General features: G+C 37.9%; 1 protein-coding gene across 2 annotated transcripts in view; it reads right to left on the bottom strand.

Moving 5' to 3' along the window:
- The window catches only part of HTT (huntingtin), an 81,623-nt gene that overhangs the window by 58,729 nt on the left and 3,041 nt on the right, over window positions 1-19,853 (bottom strand). The window contains exons 2-14 of one of the 2 annotated variants that reach the window (XM_071447433.1): window positions 16,762-16,845; window positions 16,220-16,340; window positions 12,600-12,659; window positions 10,444-10,523; window positions 9,906-10,044; window positions 9,535-9,676; window positions 7,963-8,141; window positions 7,392-7,596; window positions 6,455-6,502; window positions 3,103-3,183; window positions 2,381-2,745; window positions 465-585; window positions 71-189 (exon numbers count right to left, since the gene is read on the bottom strand). In XM_071447433.1, the coding sequence (XP_071303534.1) occupies window positions 71-189; window positions 465-585; window positions 2,381-2,745; window positions 3,103-3,183; window positions 6,455-6,502; window positions 7,392-7,596; window positions 7,963-8,141; window positions 9,535-9,676; window positions 9,906-10,044; window positions 10,444-10,523; window positions 12,600-12,659; window positions 16,220-16,340; window positions 16,762-16,845 (1,744 nt within the window). The remainder of the gene's footprint in view (window positions 1-70; window positions 190-464; window positions 586-2,380; window positions 2,746-3,102; window positions 3,184-6,454; window positions 6,503-7,391; window positions 7,597-7,962; window positions 8,142-9,534; window positions 9,677-9,905; window positions 10,045-10,443; window positions 10,524-12,599; window positions 12,660-16,219; window positions 16,341-16,761; window positions 16,846-19,853) is intronic. The other variant, XM_071447434.1, reaches the window with a different exon arrangement.

Here is a 19,853-nt window from a genome sequence, read left to right as displayed (position 1 = left end):
AACTGTAATTTAATTTTTTTAAATGTCATTGTTTTGAACTTTAAATCTGACCACTGTGATTACTTCTCACCTTGTTCTCGTGTTCACCAGCATCTGCTGCATCCTCTTTGGATGTAAATCGATCCACACTGCTATCAGAGGGCTGCCTGCTATGGCTCATGGTTTTCAGCAGGTGAGACTGCTGAAGAGCTTTAGAAAAAGGCAATTCATGAAATACCATTTCAGATGCAAACTAAAAGCACCTTAATTACACTAATTATACAAACATGAAAAACAAATTAGCAGTGATCAAAACAAGTAATTGATCACAAGTGTTGAAATATATTCCTTATTTCACATATCCATCTAGTTATTTGTTTTTCATATCCATTAAATGAGTCTTCACTCCCCTGAAGTGCAGATGCACCTGAACACCTGTCTAATGGCGTCCCCAGTCTGGCCCACCCCTGTATTTATCAACATACCAAGAGAAGAATTTCTGAAGGACTCTGAATCATCTTGGAGAATATTTGCAGCTTCATCTTCCTCATCCTGCAGCTGCCCAATTTGCATTCCAGAATACTGTCCTTCAGCACCCTCCAAAACCTACACAGTGCAAGGACAGGACTTAAAATAATTTCACAGAGCATAAAATTTGAAACATGCAGTGTTAGTAATCTACAAAATAGTCTGAAAGCAAATATGAGCCTGATAAATATTAGTGTCCAGCTGCATGTAAGCCCCAAAGCACTTCCCCTCCTCCTGCAGCTCTGGGGCTATTGCAGGCCATAGTTCCATCTGAGAGTCTCTCAGCTGGGCTATGAACTTGGCTCCATAGGAACCAAGTAAAACTCAGCCCATTGCTCCCCTGCAGCTCCCCTTGCTCCCTCATCACAAATGTTTCTCTCTCAGCAGTTACAAATCACAACCAACACCTTTACTGCCACAAACTGAAGTTAGCCCTTGCAGTTAAAATCCCCCATAACCTCACTTGTCCTGGATATGTGAAATCAAACTGAGAACACACTGTGTAGGACAAGAAAGGACAAGGAAGCTCAAAGTATTTCAATTTCTTCATTCAAAACCAGAGACTACTAAAATGGACTCATCTGGAAGAGAGTTTGACCGTTGGAGCCAAGGCAATATATAGGCAGTAGGTATATGAAAAAATAACCATGAAAATTAATCCTAATGATAAATTACAGTAAAGTAAAAAGAACAATTTCAGTAATTTTATCAGAAAACAGGATACTTCTTCAGTTACTTCCTGTCTTTAAAAGCACCTGGAAATTGTTCATTAAAAAGCTTGTGTGTCAGTAATTTGGACAACCACTTAGTCTCAATTATGAATGGATAATTTTACACATAATTACTGCTTGTAAACAGTATGCCAAGTGACAAGAATTTGCATAAACACATTGTGCCAATAAACACATCTTGTCAATAAATGCCTGCTCACTTTGGCCTCTGCACTGCCTTCATTTAATTCAGAGAGCAATTATCATCACTCCTTTAGTTCTTGAATTCTCACACTTGCAGAAGTATTTTCTTAGCATGATTATAAATTTACTATTTTTTATAGTGCTAAGAGACTATTACTCTTCCAAATTACTATCAGAAAATGAGAACCAAAAGTTTGATATGTTTGAAAAAATCTTAACTTGTTCTAAATTTTTTCCCCTTTTGAATTTTCTCCTCTGGTTCCCAGTAATTGTATTTTTGTGTTTTTATTACCACCTCACAATACACTTGCCCAAGAGAGACAAATGTCTTAAAATAGATATAGTGTATGCATATTTCAGGTGTTTATTAGATATGTAACTGCTACATTTGTAAATCATGCAGTATTTGCCCATTATAGAAGAAATCCTTAAAATGGAATAAAAAAGAAAAAGAAAAAAAAAAGAGTTGTGTTGCCAGGTGTAAAAGCACAGGCAGAAGGCAGTGTAAAGCATTGTGCTCCAAAAATATGTCTTTATCATTCCAAAAAAACTGCTCACCCTTTAACACTTCCATTAACCCTCCTGCACCAAAACAATTATTAATGTATCTATACAAAATTAAGGATATACTACTAAGAGAATATATTTAAGTCAAGACTTTGATATTGCCATTCTATCAGCGAGCGACATCTGTAATGCCTTCACATGACCTACCCAGAGAACACACTGATTACAGCTTTGTAGCTTTTCATTACTGCTGAAGTGAAAGTGTTAAAAGGAGGTCAAGCTCTCCAATAGAGCTGTGAGCTGCTGACCTTTCCACTGTTACTAGCTGAGGATTGAAAGGTAGAAGACGAGTAAGGAGATGAGTCCAAGTCTGGGCCCTCCATGGAAGAGCTCTGAGATATGTCGGGCCCCTCAGTAGAAGGAGATCCCCCCTCTGCCCGCTGCACACTTACAATTTCAGAGCTGTCTGAAGGGGTTACAGCAGAGTCTGGACCTTCTGTAGTGGTCTGAGAGCTATCACTAATTGGTGAGGAAGCCTGTGTGCCATCATTCAAATCCATGGTGGCATCTGACTGGACAGCACTGATCTGGCTGGAGCTTCGACTGAGCACCTCCTCCTCCTCCCCTTCAGCAGCTGCACTTGTCAGGTCACAGCTGGGCAGCTCCACGGGCTCTGACTGCAGCGTGTGCTGCGAGCGCGGCTGCTCCGTGATGATGTCGTGGCCTGTGGCATCCGCAGCTGAGCTCCCCACTGACCCAGCTGTTGACACTCCTGATGAAGAAGCCAGCTCACTGGTTATCTCACCCTTCACAGAAGCTGCAAAACACAGGCATTTATCAGTCAGTCCACTGCTTGAATTGGTGTTTCACTCTCGACATGAAAACACAGGCTAAGCCACATATTAAACTAGGCTAAGGAAAGTGTGTAATGAAACAGTTAAACTATAGCCAGGAAAACAGGCATCTTATAAAGATTCCACCCCAACTCTTTAAAAAAAAGAATGCACTCAATTTCCTTAAGTTTTACACTCCACAGTATTAATGTTTTTTGTTTTCCATGTCTTTTGAATGCCCATACACTTCCTCACCACCATAACACATCACTTACACATTTTGCACAGAGCAATAGCAGAATGTGTTTACTTAATGCACTGCTAAAGAGAAAGACAGGTACCTGCAAATGATGCAGAGCTGACATCAGATCGAGTTTCAGAATCATCATCCAAACCTTCTTCTTCACCAAGAAGTACTTTACCTGGGAAGTGATACAAAAAAAAACCTTTAGTTTTCAAAAATTATAGCCAGTTTGAAATGTTGAACAGCTGAAGTCAGATGTGAAATCTATTTTTTAAAAAGTTTATCCAAACAATTCTTCATAGCTATGGCGGGTAACAGATGAAAGGAATGAATAAAGTGCACATCCAGTCCCTCACTAATTGATCAGGAAAGAAACAGGCAGCAGTGACAAGAAAACAGTTAAGCAATTTTATTTACCAGTGCAACCATTCAGGAAACAACCTACAACCTTATTACTTCTAGCTTATTCTTGTGGACTACATTTAGGATCCCACTAATTTCACCAAGTATGTGCTATTCCTAAGGACTGGATATCTAGCATCTGGATATCTGCCCTCAACTCTGAAGAGCATTGATGCACCACAAGTAATGGAATAAATAATCTCTTCCTCTTAAGGCTGCAAAAATTATCAAAGGCTGCTCAGAACTCCAAAGATAACAGTACAGAAAAAGCCCAGGGGAAGAGCAGTGCAGACTAGAAGCACAAGACAACACAGGTGGGACAGGGTGATGAACCATGGACAACCATGGAGAGCTAAGGATTACTAAGGCAAAAAATCTTCAGAGATGCTTTTGCCATAAGAAACTTGAGAACCACTTCTAACATAACCCAACCACCACAGAGTTCTCTTATTCACAGAGCATTATCTACTTAAATTACAGGCAGTGGAAAGAGAAAGAACCTGCAGATGCACACTGCCTGGAAGGCAACCAAGGACACAACTGCACTGCAAAGTCTGTCCCTGGGACAGCACATGGAATGCAGAGGGAGCTGCTAAGCCCATCCTTCTACAGGTTGCAAGTCCCTTGCTGAGACAGAGATTCACTGTAAGTGCTCTGAGAAGGACCCTTTTGCTCAGACTACCAAGCTGCACTGTAGACTCATAATGCAAGAAACTAATGTTTGGAAAACTCTGGGTGAATACCTTTGTACCTTATTCAAGTCAACTGGGGGTAAAAAAGCATTAATACACCTTTGTATTAATTTCTTTTTCTCCACTGCTTTCATACATAGCAGTACCACTGTAGTACCACCTTCCTCTGAAAAGCATGATTTATGATACTCAAAACTGTAAGTAAGGCAGAAAAGTAAACATGGCATTTCCATATACCTTCCATGTAAAATGACAGTAATTGAGAACTACACACTCCTATGAATGAATGACTAAAATCCTGCTAGGAGTTCCCAACAAAAAGCACAAAATATAATATATTCTTCTCTATTATTTTGCACATTTACATCCATTTCACTGAAACAAACCAGGATCATCTTCTGCTTTTCATGGCTGCCCACCTCTAAAAGTAAGTGAAAGAATAAGAACACTGAAAAACAGTCTTTAGGCACATTAAGTTTTGTATGCTTAAATGTATTAAATGAGTATATACCACACACAGCAGAATACTTTTCCTCTATTTGACAAGAAAAAAATCCAGTTAAGTTGCTTTCAAAACATAGGCTTTGATTTCAAAAGGAATTTTCAGCCTTTTTTGCAAATAATCTTCTGAAGTTGAAACATAAACGAACCAGTGCAGGCCAGCTGCTCAGAACTGAAGTTGATCTGATGTAGCAAGATTGCAAAGATGTGAAACAGAGCATTCTGTAGATCAGCCTCACTTCACACCCCTACACACAAAGGAGCATTACAGCTTGAGAAGTCCCATCCATTGCCCACTACTCTATATGACTGCAGAATGACTTCAAGGAGGAAGTGGGAATAGGCTTGGATTTTCCCTCCTTTTTACAATGGAGAGCAACAGGAAATGAACAATTCACAATTTGAAAATAAACCTGTACAAAGCACAAAACTGTGAAGGGATTTTTTCAAATTGCTTATGCCATTGTTTAGACCACAAAATCTTCATACCACAGTACTGAAAAAGGATGAAGGCTGATGACTCATACACGTTTTCTCAGCAAGTGAAAGATTAGTATATTAATAAGTGCTTTAATGGAATTTACTCTATTATTAATACTTCAAAGTTACACTGAAGGCTACCAACAAGACCAAGATCCTCAAGGACAACTTACTATTTTTTATTTACATGTGATATGTGTAGTTATTCTGATTTGTTGCATTCTGTCTCACCTTTGAATGCTGCAGCAGTATCTACTTTCAGACACCCATTCTTTCAATATGACCTTTCTAAACTAGAAATGATAACTCCATCTGTGAGCACTCTTTCATTCAGCTTTAACCCCTTCTTCACATTTTGGTATAGTCTTAAATCATACAGATAAGGTTACTTAAGAAGGCTTAAATAACCTTATCTGTATGCTTTAAGAGTATACCAAAATGTAAGCAGTGGTTAAAGAGTGGTTAATGAGAGTCCTTGCACATGAAGATTGAAGGACATATTTGGAAAAGTATAAGCTGTAATGGTGCTTCCAGTTTATATAAACTCACTTAGTTTTAAACTACTTTTCCTTGAAGTTTTTCTCTTCAGCATTGCCCATCTCTTCCTTACTAATGCTTGCAGTGACTACACACAGTGTCACTGCAGTAGCAACATTTTGCTCACCTAATTCAGGTGATGAAAGTGTTACACAGTTGTACCTAGATTGACTCTGTCATAGTGATATGACTGGTTTAAACCAAAGTGTAAACACACAACTAAGTATTAAGTACTTTCATGCACAAACTGGGAAAAGAATACTTCAGAGCAAATGCATTCTTTAAAATCCTGCTAAATGAACAACCTATTGAAGAGAGAAAATCCACACAGGCAAGACAAAAATGAATAATCATCAAGAACAGAAAAAGAAATAAAAAACCATCATATTGAAGCATGCAAACATACACATGCATTAGTAAATTGCAGAGAAAAAAAACAGGCCTAACAAAACCAGGAAAGTTAACTGTTTAGCAAGTTACATTATTGCTTAAGTATTACCATGAAAAAGAAGAATGCCCTGTTCAGAGAGATGATTTTTCCATGTGCTCTTAAGAAGTTAAAACTGCATCATAATCATCAACATAACTTTGACAGTGAACTACAGTAAAAATAAGATTATATTGCTTTAAATTATTTTAGAATACCTTGATTGCAATATCAGAAATTGCATCAGAATCTTTTCACTATTTATAATGATTAAGCTCAGCTGATAACACAGGCAATCGTGAATGAAGACCCAAGTTCAGCAAGACAATGAAGTGGGGAGGGGGAAAAAAAACAACCCCAAAAAAATCAGGAAGGAATGCAATTAAAGATTGGTTTTCAAAAATAATCACCTTTATGCTTTCTTGCAAGAACAGGGCTGCATGAAGACCCCCCTCCAGCTGCAAATCACAGAAAGTAACACATCAGGGCAAAGACAGAGCTAATGAAATCATGAAGGAATTCTAATAGCCACAAGTGGAAAACAAAAAAAAAAAAAAAAAAAAACACCAGCAAAGCAAAACAAAAAACCCACAAAACCAAAAACCAAAGCCAGGAAGAAACAGCAAACTTGTTGCTTTTGAAGTCTGAGTTTTTTTGATCATTTGACACCAAATTACTTTTAATATTCTGTGCCACTTGTGTGTAGTTTGCTTTCAAAAATGTGTTCTAAATTTCCCTGCTATGATTGCTTCCAGATAATAATTTACCTTCCAGAAGCAGCAATATTGGCTGACCCATTAGTTCAATACAGACTCCTTACAAAAACCCAATCAGAGACTGATTCTTTTGAAACAGGTATGTAGCAGTTAAAGAGAATTTCAAGAGCATGCACTCCACAGACAAGAAAGCTGATAACTGATTTTAACAGTTAAGGATAAGCTTAAGTCATGCTTTAATTTCATGCTGGTTTTGGTATTCAGCAAGGAGCTCTCAGTTAATACAAACTCTGATTAGATCCGCTTTTATGAATCACAGTTGTCAGATGATTGGTAAGAACATTCATTTTGTGAGGTAAAAAAAAGTCAGCATATTAAACTTGCTTTGTGTAACAAAAAAAAAAATCATCAACACAAACTGTAAAAAAACCCTCTGAAGTTTGTAATTAATCAATGAATGTATACCCACTTAAAAGGAGGGAAGGAACTTCTACAGTACCTGGGGAAAAAAGAATGCCATGCACAGCTTTGTACATTTCATTGAACCCTCATGCTTTAGCTAACACTGAGAACTAGAGCTGATGATGTATGTTCATTTCCCTTTACTGCAACTCCCAGAAGCAGAGCTCACCTATAAGTTCCACAATGCTCCCGCTGCGGCTCCTGCTGGCAGGTTCATCTTTGGATACACTGACCTGAGCAATGCCCCCGCAGGCAGTCAGGGCATGGAGCAGTTCAGGGGGGGGAGTTCGAAAGAGCTGCTGCAGCAATTCTAAAGCTCCAGTCACAACATTATGGTCCTGATGCTGGGTGTAGTGCAGAGTCAGTTCATAAACCTGAAAGCCAGCAGAGTACTGCAGTAAGTCTCTATGAAGACAGAACACAGTACATGTCTTATCCTATACAACATCAAATTTCAGCAATGAATTAAGAATAACTCGTGCTTGGTATATATGATCTTCACCACAATCTTCAAAGGGGGAAATGCCAATCAATTGTAGCCACTTAAATGCCTTTTTGGTAGGAGTCTGGTCATTACTTATCAATAATTCCACTCACTGGACCAATTATCATTCAAGATAAACAGGAATTTGAGAAGTCAGAGTGTTCAGTATCAGAATAATCTATTTATTTAGATCACTATTTATTTATCTCCCTCCCAATTAGTACTCTTCAGGTAAGGGGTATTATTCATATTTTACCTGTATAAGTTGTTCTGGTGAAGGTGAAATCTCTGTTTCTTTCCTAGTTACACCAAAACTGCCTTTCAGGCTGGTATCTTTTACTTGTTGTTGCAATAAAGGTATGAGATACCTTAGTGTAAGTAAAACACCCAGAATTAAAAGAGTAGGACGATCATCTTCTACAGGAACCAACAAGCCTGAGGGGAGAAAAAGTGGCCAAATAACTTACTGACAGTGGCTAGCTCCAACACAAATGTTATTTTATGTAGTCCATATAATAGCTTCTTTAAAAAAAAAACCAACAAACAACAAAACAGAGCAACCAAAACCTAGCAGCAATTTAAGAGTGTTCTCCAAATGTAGAAACATTTGAAAATATGTATTTTATACAACTGAGAATCAATTAAGCAGCATGGGAGAATGATCAAAGGACCTTGTCTCACCTTCCCTGTTTCCTCTTTTTACTCCACTAAAACACAAATTTTTTTTTTTTTTAATAGCTGATGCTTTCATCAAATGATCTAGACTCTCTTGCTCCTCTCACCTGCCTCCTCTCTCCACTTGACAGCTTATACCCAAGTGTAAGTCCCTTGCTCACAGATGGAAGATCCTAATGGAAGATATTTGCACTTTGCCCTGTTTTGGGAACTTTCTTCCATATACCTACCTGCTAATCACAACCAACCCCAAAGCATATTACAAAGTAATATGGAAGGAAACACAACCTTCTATCCAGGGAGGAGAAAAAAATTCAAAATCAATTCCTGGAGCTCCCATTCGCGTTTCTGTTTGAATTCTGCATCATTGCCAAGGACATTATCACACATCACTTTAGAGGGAGGAAAGTCACAATGTAGCTGTTGAATTTTTCACACTTCTTGAAAGCAGTAAGGCTAACATGGTAACACCTTATGTATCTGCTGGTCTTCCTCATCTCTCCTTCTGCAAGACAGTCTACATAGTAAAGAACCCCTTGTCAAAGACAAAACTGAGGCAACTTTCCACTGAAAGCCAGAGATCTCTCTTGATATGCTATGACTTGCATAACAACCAGAAGACCATGCAAACTTCCCAGCTGAAGAAATAAGGAAGCAATACCTGATACAAAATTGGGCACTTTAAATTTAAAAATCTTCAATTTCTGCTCTAAGTTATTACAGAGTCTATGTAGTGGTCCTCTAAGAAAGGTCATAGGGTAAGTGATGATGGCCCAGAGCACAGCAGGGTACCCTCCACCTCAGACCTGCTGCACTAGCAACCAAGCTGATGGACCATGCAAGTCTTCAGACACCTGAAGTTCACCCAGAATCCTTAGACCTCATTTTCCAACAAGCTGTTTCCCAAGCCTCAGCTACTTCTTTTCAATATTAGTTACTAGCACTGCAGCACAGAGAGACAGAGACAAATAGCTTTAGAAGTACCTTTATCTAACTTAACACCAGATAGAGAAAGTATCAGCAGTTTTCAGTCAAAGTATCCTTCCTTTACCTGAAAATCTTTCACATATGCAGTGATACATATTCTTACATGGAAAAACATGTAATGTTATTTACACATAAAGCCAATTATTTTTTTTGCCCTGAATCTTACCTAAAAGCACATTCAATAACCAGGCATAAAAATACTGTGTTCTTCGTGAATGTTGGCAGATGCTCACTGCTGATCCTGCTGCTGTTCGACGGATAGTGGGGGAACTGGATTTGAGATTAGCTATGAAAGCCTTCAACAAAACCTAAAAACAAAGACACCTTACTTAACTTTTCATCAGAAGTGAACTAAGCCAGCAAATGTATTTTTCATTTATTCAAAGCATTACTTCATGCACATCAAGCAAAGGCAACTACTGCCTTAATTCAGGCATGCAGCTGTAACACTGCTTTCTGCACCATGGGATGGTAATGCTGATAAGTCCCCATGCCTTGGGATTTAACAGGGATCACTAATAGGGTAAAGAAAGGTACCTTAATCTCATTGTCATTTGCAAAATTGCCAAAGGCTGCCATGATTTTGGGTATTGCTGCAGCCAGCGTCTCCTGCACCGATTCCTCAGGTCTCTTACTGATCCGTGTCAGACAGGGCAAAAGGTTCACCAGGTATGGCCTAAGTATGGCACAGGAGAAAAACTGATCTGAGAGCAGAACTACTGAACCCTTCTAAGTATTTTTAATTCATACCCCAGTTCTGTGGTATTACTAAATCCTACAAAAATACAGAACATAGGAAAAAAAGAAGAATCTTCTGAATGCAAGAGAAGAATACACTTTAAAAATATACAAGTCATTATCTTTACAAGTTTCCCCCCCCTACAGTAATGTAGAGCATAGAACTAAAACTCCACTTAAAAAAACACACTGATGAAATAAATTCAGAGAGAATAAGGTGATAGCAATTCCTCCAACCTCCTAATTACATATTTTAACCTCACAAACAGTAACATTTTGTTAACATCTGTATTTCTTTAAAGGTTCTTTGGAAAGTTCATTATTAGAATGTGTTTACCTGCACTTCTGAGGCCGAACTAGGTGGGCAAGCTCAGCAAATCTCCAGAGTGCAGCACGCAGACTTCTTGAAGCACCATTCTAGACAGAGTATATAACTATCACATTTCATCAGGCAAAACCATTTCCTACAAAAAACTGCCTATAACATACAATAGTGTATATTTTACTTAAACAGATAAAAATATAAGGTGTCTGGAAATCATAAATTTCCTTTAGCCAAAAGGAAGTCAAGTCAGTTCCATGACTACCTTCATTTTTCTAACTGGTATGAGGAGTTTTCTGAGTAATCTAAAAGGAATAGTAAGGAACACCACAAAAGAAAAGTGTCTGAGTTCTCTGCTCTGCTGAAATCTGCTTAAAATACCACAGAGAAAGGCATCAGCCAACAAAGAAACACTGATGAGAGTCTGAAAATCACTGTAACACTTGCAGAGATATAAATACAGCACAAAATTGACAGCAGAGAAGATATGCAAATAAACAACATTCAGCTTCTGAGTGCACCAAAGGAAAAATCAATATATTGATCTGTAGCACTTCACAATGGATTGACTGCTGAAGTTTAGTATCTGTTTGCCTGGACTGACACCTTCCACATTGTGCACCTGACTTGAAGCAGAATGCCCTTACATTAGTGTCTAGGGACGTAGCACAATTCCTTAGTGTTGCTGGAAATATAGAAAACTGTGGAAGTCAAGATGCTAGGAGGGTGTCTACCTAATGTAGTTCAAACCCAACCAAAATGCTTCTCAAATTGAGTCCCTGAAGACAAAGCTGAGATGTTTAAAAACTGTCATTTCTTTATTGCTTTCTTCAGCTGGTATATCAAAGGCTTGCAGCCTTGTTAGCATGACAAGTAAAAAATACTTGCATCTGAATTGCAAAACATCCATTTCTCAGGTTCACAGCCAAACAACAGATTCTGGCATGGCTTCTGATCCTGATGCACAAACAAAATTCATTCTGCTGGGTGCTCCTGTTGCATATGCTACCTCTCTCTCAGCTGTCATGAATCCAAGAGCACCTTTCAAGAAGTACATGCCAACTGAACAACAAAATATTTCCTCCTACACCTGGTTATAAATGTGTAAAAACTTTGGAGCAATTTGTATGTTGGCTATTTTCTGTAAATTAGGTGATGTCCATTTCCACACCCTCAAAAATATTGCATGACATTAAGGTACAGCAGTACAATAAAATATCCATACATCTACATCCCTACAATCTAACACAAGAAAAGCTATAAAAGCTATGCATGCACATTGGTTTTCTGACTTATCTTCTAGAGCTCGATTATTCCCTCCAAAAAAAAAAAAAAAACCAAACAAAAAAAAACAAAAAAAAAAAAAAAAAAAAAAAAAACCAAACAACAAAAACAAAAAAAACCCCCAAACAAACAAACAAAAAAAAAAAAACAAAAAAAAAAAAAACCCAAAAAAAACCCAGTATCATTACTATCTGACAAGTAACACCTCTATTTTCTGTCTATACAAACCTGGCCACATGTTTATAGATGCAAAAGACACAATCTCAGTGATACTGTCCTAAACATGGCATTTCTCTTCTGCAGTCACAAACTTCAAAAAGGCTATTACTAAATTTCTCCCTGTGGACATAATTGAACTGTAGCTTTTGATACCTAGAGAGATGCTTCAGTATTTTTCCCTATGCCTCTGTAAGAAGCTGTAAGTACACATCATACATTCATAAAGTAGTTGTAGCAGGTTACTTCAAGCCTAAATTCTCCATAAGGTTGTGACAATTAAGAATGCCACTGTCCTCCATCTACTTTCCATCACCCTTTTGGTTTGAGTTATTCTTTCCAGCTGAGTCAGTGGAGCAAACATCATGAATTATTCCTTTGGGTGGGGAGTCACTAAGGCTAACTCAAACTGCCACTCAAACCAAATGCTCACACATTTTCTGCCAGGTAAACTTTCAGGAGTAGTTAAATACAAACAATGGGGACAGCAGTGAGGAATTCAGTAGAATAATACTTTAAAACAGTCACAAATCCTTCTAAAAATGAAGATTTGACCTGGATCTTAAAAGACAAACTACTAATTTACACTAATGCTTACATTCCAATATACTAGAACACAGACTAAATACTAATAAATTTAGAAGAAAGAACATGAAGGGAAAATCACTCACCTTTTTAATCTCTTTATAGAGTTCTAACTGTAACCTGGGAAGATTGGAATCCATCAAAGCCTGCAATAAAATGCATTGAGAACATACTGTATCAGAGGGGAGGTGCTCTAGAGGAAAAATGTTACACTTGCAGTAAAACAGCTTCAAGCAAGGCACAGAACTATCTAATGGTCCCTATATTTGATGTATAACTAAGGAAGTGATAAATACTGAGAAGAGACACCTTTATCCTTCACACTAACGTGGACACACTCCACAAACTCTAACACTTATTTGCAGTAAATATTGACTGTTTTACTGACTCTACCTGCAAAAGGCCATATGGGATCAGCCTACAAGCAGAGCTGACCTCTTGTGCTTTCTGGCAATCACCAGAAACAGCTACTCATGAACAGAACATTAAACCACAAGAATAGCATTCACAAACAGCAAAAAAGGCACTCCCTGCTACACTCCCCCACTGTCAAGCCAGCTTCTACTATTTCTCAAACTGAAGCTGTATTTGTACCATTACCTTTAACAGCTCCTGAAAACCCTTTGTTTCATGAATCAGCCAATTTTCTGCATCCAGTTAGTACACACACCACAAGGAGCTCTGCATACCAGAAGTGTCACAGCTCAGGATCCAATCAAGCATACAGCAACAGGGTTCAAACCTGCAGCCTGGCTAAAACCCAGTGCACATGACATGAAAGCAAGCACAGAGAAGCAGTAATTTTCTGTTCACCCCAACTTGATAATTCTCTACCTTCAATGTATCAGAGAATAAGAAGATATGAAAATATAATCATATATACATATATATGGGTACCCTTCCTCCTCCACTTTTTTCCCTAGTGTATACTACAATTTATGAATATTTCCATCAGCTCTTCCTCTGATGAGATGAGACCCCCATACAATCTGAAAGTGCCTACATTGTGAATTCATACAGTGCTACATTGTGGAGTATTTAATTTTTTATTCCTTGCCCAATAATTTCTCCATTTCTAATTTTCTAACTGCCTTCCTGGCCACCACCATTAAACTCCCATCTTCACAGGATTACTCATCATGACTACAAAATCTCATGGTACCTACTGAGCTAGAAGCCACAACTGCTTCAGCACAGTGAGTGGAGTGCCTGTGGCTCCTCCAGAGCCTGATCTCCCCAGCTAAAATTGTATGCTCCAAAACTCCATTCACCCCAGTTACACCTGTTACAATACAATGGCATTGTCTTCCCCAGAAAAATCTTAGCTGGTTGTATCTTTATATTAACATAAGCACCCCAACTATAGACTATAGACTGAAGGTGCCAGGATGACAGCAGGTAGGATTTACTTCACAAAACTTTGTTTTTATGAGAAGTTCACTGTCTCTAAATATATATATATATATATATATATATATATATATATATATATATATATATTTGAGGATATCAAGCAACACAAAAAGGCCCCAGCTATTATTTGGCTTTGAGGCTAAGTTGTCCTTACAACACACCCAACTACAGGAACTCTTTTTGTTAGTGTATAGCTGTATTTTTAGCAGACTAGAATCTATAATGTCATCACTTGAAGAAAAGCATAGTAAGCTCTAAACTGCTACAAGAATAAATTCCAGTTACTGAGGCCAATTGTACTGCAATCTGTGTGAACAGTACCCCCAGTATCATTAGCACAGAGAGTACTACAACATCATGCATCAGCTTTAGAGACAAGACAGCTTGACCTTACCCACAGAAACCTGCAAAGTCCCACCTTGGTGTTTTTTCTTTTAAAGGTATCAATACAGTTATTTAAATTTTGAGCCATTTACGCTGTCTTTGAGGTTTTGACAAGTAGGTGTAGTGATAATTGAAGATGACTTACAGAGTGTTTATCTAAAGTTACATGCTCAGCCTTGTCTGTATTTTCTAGTTACAGGAATGAGCATAAACTCCAGGCAGACACAGAGTTATACAAGTAATGCTTTCATCTATAGACTTTTATTTCAAGAGAAGCTACAAAGTATCTTTTGCTAACTAGCAAAAGAATTAGCCTCTAAAAATGCCTGAGATACTAAAAGATGGCTGAACTTTGACTAAAATGCAAGCTTAGGGGCACAACAGCTCTACTTACCACAAGCATCACTGACTGGCACTCGCACAGCCAAAAGTAAAACTGGACATCTTTTTGTTTCTGCATTTATACACAAGTGCCTGCCCAAGTTGCTAAATTGCTTCCACACAACATAAAGCACAGAAACAGAATACAAAGTACACCCAGCTTCCCTAACAGCCTGATACATCCATGTGTGTGGAATATCACAACTGTTACCACTTCAGAGCTGAGACCAACAGCCAAGCTTAATGACTGACAGAAGATGCCAGAATTTAAAACCATTTTAATCTTGAAAACAAAACAAACTACCATACGAACATTTGGGCAGAAAAAATAGGCTTTTCAAGTTACCCTGAAACATGCCAGAAAGCAACAATATTAAATAGATTACAGAATTTATGAGGTAAATTTTATACCAAGCCTACATAAGTGTTTTGTGGAAAGTAGAAAATAAGCTTATATTCTTGAGGACTGTTTCAGAACAGCTTTAAGGCAAATTGAGTTAAATAATATTGTATGCATTTCACAGAGTGCTCTCCCTCCAATAGAAAAACATTCAAATCAGAGTGAAAAGAGCAAAGTGCTATTGGGCCAAACAAAAAGGCAAGGAACTCACACTTCCTCATTCCCTACCATTATGGAACACACGACACAATCTGTAAGCTTCTCCATACAACTTCCAGCCACAAGCTCAATCCCCAAAACTTAATTCATTCAGATATCAATGTTCAGTTTTCTTGCTTCTACACACCCCTTCATAGGAAAGAAAATTATTATTTGCATATTTCTAAAGCACTTAAACTTTGCATCAACTAGATTATTTATGCAAGTACATAACAGGTCTTAAAGTTCAAGTATTTCAGAAAAAAAAAAAACCCAAAAAAAGGAAGTGAACACAAGCCCCCTCTTGAAGCAGCAGCTTCTACAAATTACTCATAAGGTTCATTTTAAGATACTTTAAATCAAGATTTAGACCTTGCATGACCTCCTGTGAATGCCCATCTGCTGCTCTCCAACAAGCTCTTCATTCTGGATCACAGCAGGGGAACAAACAATCTCCAGAATACTATATTTATTCTAACTTCTGCCTGAAATCTCCTCCTCCAAGTCTCAGCAAACCACACTACCTTTCAATCAGCTTTTAAACAATATTTTTACCTTTCCTCATGCTAAGTGTCTTTATGTTTACAGAACAATAATAGGAGTATTCCTCCTACACAGGATGATTTCAGAAAAGCTCACATTCCTGTTTTGGTTAACTTGAAGAGAACAAAGTTAATGAACAATTGAAGACAAGAATAGATCAGAGCAATGAATTACATAAGACAAGTTAAAGTTAAAATGTTGATTTGGGCATAGAAACCTCTCCAAAGAGAGAAAGAGCACATACAGAATTTAGTACAGAAACCTACCTAGCCTCTTACATTGTGAGGTATTAGCAACAGTAAGAAAGGCAACTAAAAGAATATCAGTAGGAATTCAGACAGGACACTGCATCAAGAAGTGACAAAATGTGACAGTAAAAGCTCTTACTTTAATAACTTTATTAAGGCATTCATCTGCAACCATTCGGACATCAGATTCTGCATCCTCACTGCAGAGGAGAAAGAGCTCCATAGCAATGCCCAGCAGCTTCTGAAATTCTGGGGAATTCCTAAACAAACAAACATTAGAAAATTACAATGTGCACCATGAAAATGAGCACCAATGATGTTTTTGGAAGGGTTTTGTAATCCAACTACATATATACTACACACACATATTCGAGAGAAGACATAATTTCCCAACTCTTTCCTACATAACCTGCTCAGGTATTTGACCTCTGTGCTGAAGTTTTCCTGTCTGCAGTAGAAGGAAAGTGCCCACTCCACCAATAGGTAAGCAAAAGTCCTTCTTAGATTTTGAGTTAGTTCAAAAAAAACCCATACAATTTCAGTTTTAAATAGAAGCTCAGCATTTAAAACAAGCAATTATAAGGAATCGTCCTAACAACTAACACTCTGAAGTTGTTATTCATCCTAATGAATTAAAGACATTAATAATAAATAACCAATAAATTAAAGACATTGCCTTACCTTAAAGACTGAGCAACTATGTTTTCACATATTGTTAGACAATGATTCACTCGATCTTTCTTGGTAGCTGCAAGTTCTTTCTTTCTAAAGGAAGAACACAATGATGATGTGTGTGAGACAAGAGTTCAACAGTGACCATTCCAACACCTGCTAAAGTAGTGTCTCATCATTACTCAAGAAAAAGATGCATTTGCACTCTCTGGGCACTCCATAAACAGCTCTACACCAACTACCTGCAGAGCCAGGACTTCATCTGCAGCTGCTGCTGAGAGCACATGGGCACACAAGCAAAGGAAAAATATAAACTTAGAAAAAGAATGAAGAATGAATCATTTAACAGGGAATATCACATTAATTCCATAACTTTCACTGAGAAAATGCTTGAATGAAAACTGAAGAGTAAAGGGAAAGGATAGAAAAAATTATGCAGCCTAGAAGAAAGCAAAAATAAAAGAAATTGATAGAAGAAGGTTGGAGAAAATAAGCCATGATAACAAAAAATAGCTCTTTTAAAAAGACCCTCCTCCTACACAGCATCACCTTAGACTTTTTTGTCTGCCAATGTCTTGAAACTTCGAGTTGTATTAAATGGACCATTTGCATCTGAAGTGCAAAGGATGACAAAGCAATGCCATCACACACTACATTCCTCCAAAGGTAACCACAAAAACAGCAAAGCCCGAGGCACAGCCTGCCCACTGAGAATAACATCCCTACAGTAGCACTTGGTATAGCCCAGGTAAGGCCAAGCTGAGTGCACAATAAAGAGAACAAAATGCACACAAACAAAGAATGTGGATTTACAAACAACAGAGAGTACAATATGAAACACTTCTCCTTTGCAAAATGTGTTTAACATTGACTTCCACATGATACAAGCTCTTGGAATAGCAGCTCTGCAATAGCAGCTCTTCCCTGCTCCACCCCCAATAAAGTAACTGAAAAAAGAGAGTGAGACAGACTCCCAGTTCTGACTGGGAAATTTTATTCAAGTCTGCAGTCTCTCCTACTCCTAACTTTACTGACACAGAATCACTTCTAGGAAAGCAGATGTTACTTTTAAATAATTAATCAGCAGCAATACTGGAGCAAAACCACCCACCCAAAGGTACCTCTGCTGAGTGTTTCACAATAAAGAATTACCAGATTATCACTCACATTCACAGAGATTCTTCCCTTTTGTTTTCCAAATGAAAATTGATAATTTTTAGTATTTCATTCTCTCAGTAAAAAATAGCAAAAATCATGAAATAGCAAAACAGTGTTTCTGAACTAGAAGTTGGAAAACAATGTGAACAGCCTTGAGTTACATTAATAGTAACACAACATCAAGGGCCAACAGCAAGCAGCCAATAAGCACATTAAATTCAGCTAACTCAAAATACAGTGCTTGACAAGTGTTTTTAAAGAACTACACTGCATTATTTGGGAACTTCAGCTCAAATAACAGTAGAGGCTTCAAAAAAAAGTCATTAGTATCCCAGTCATCCCAGTATCCCTGTCCCTTTTCTTCCCTCAGTCTGGAAGTGAGGGGTTCAAAAGTCTGTGTTCCCAAAATTTCAGTTTTTCTCATAAAGAAAATCTCATCTCATCCCAGAAATACTTTCTACTTTTATAAGTTTAAGGAATAGCTCTGAACAAAGCCATTTTTTCTGTTTTAGTTTGGCAGCATTTTATTTAGGCAAGCTAAACAGCCAAGAGGATCTCTTCTTGGACTTAAGACACTGGCAGAATATGAGAAGACAACCTGAATTTGCTCAAGATACACAATGTCTTTCTTTCTCTCCATCTTGAAAAAGTGTCAGAGTCTTTAGCAGCATTTTAGATCATCTCTAACAAAAAAACAAATACTGTCCAAGATGTCCAACTGATTTTGCAACATCAGCACCACTGATGAGAGCAGGCACCTCAGAAAACAATTAAATCATTTCAACATTCGTGCTAATTTTACCCAGCAGTCCCAATCTCTTATGAGCATCATTTTCAGTACATATTCAACCCAAAAATACAACAGGCACATCTGAACTTGCCCATAAGCTCACTCCTTCAGATACAAGACATATTGAAAATCCTGCTGACAAAGGCTACTTCCAGAATAAAGCTCTCTATGATCTACACATAAAACAGCCCTGAGCAAGGCAGGCAGTGGTGTTCAATACTGCTCAGATTAGCAGAGATCAATCTCTTGGGCAAATTTCTGTAAACAGAGAGCACCACTAACACAAAATCTACACCTTGCTGAAATAAGTAACTTCAAAACTTAAAAAGGCCCAGCTGGAGAAAATATAACTTCCAAAAAGATAATTTAAAGAAATGAAAGGTGGAAGGAAAATGCTTAATGTATATTATATATGTGCACATATTTTCTGTGCCTACAGAGGGAAAAAGGTAATCAAACAGTATCCAGAGAGAAAACACATGACATTTTTTAGTTCAAAAAAACCAAATAAAGCTCTATTCAGAAGTATCATGAAGTCCACAGGCAAACTACTGATGAGCATACCCAGGGGGCCAACAACAGCATCACACATTTGATGAATCAATCACACCCATCTGATGAGTAACAGAAGGCAGGAGATGTGGAAGCAGCAGTTATCAACAGGAAAGCTCCATCTCACTTAGAGAGGAGTTTAATCTCCTGTGTACTTCTACACACCAGGAAGAGTAACAAACAATGTAAGAAAACCAGCAAGCCCAGATAATTTTGCCCTCTGAGTCCAGACAAGCTGACTACAAGGGAGTTGCAGCTCCAATGCTCATTTTTATTAGACCTTGGAATATGTGAAGAGTACAGAAGTTCTAAAGCTGAGCCAGTGATAAGAAAAAAGGGCCAAACCAAATGGCTTGACATTAATCTTGACAAAAACAACAGAATCTAAAACCTGTTCTTTTAATAACAAACAGAAATATGAGTGGATCAAGAAATAAACTCAATCCAAATATAGGGGACACTGGAAACAAGGTGTAGGAATGCAGGATTGTAGTGATGGATTGTCAAATTAACCAGAACTGCTCTACTACACACCCTAGACATGGTAATGCCAAAAAACCATCAAGGAACCATCACTTCTGACAAGCAGGGCAAAATGTAA

The sequence above is a fragment of the Agelaius tricolor genome, unplaced genomic scaffold (assembly GCF_023055355.1).
Source record: "Agelaius tricolor isolate 1412-34295 unplaced genomic scaffold, bAgeTri1.0.p SCAF_24, whole genome shotgun sequence".
Taxonomy (NCBI): domain Eukaryota; kingdom Metazoa; phylum Chordata; class Aves; order Passeriformes; family Icteridae; genus Agelaius; species Agelaius tricolor.
Note: the sequence above shows the minus strand (reverse complement) of the source record. Positions and strands in the feature narration are given on the sequence as shown.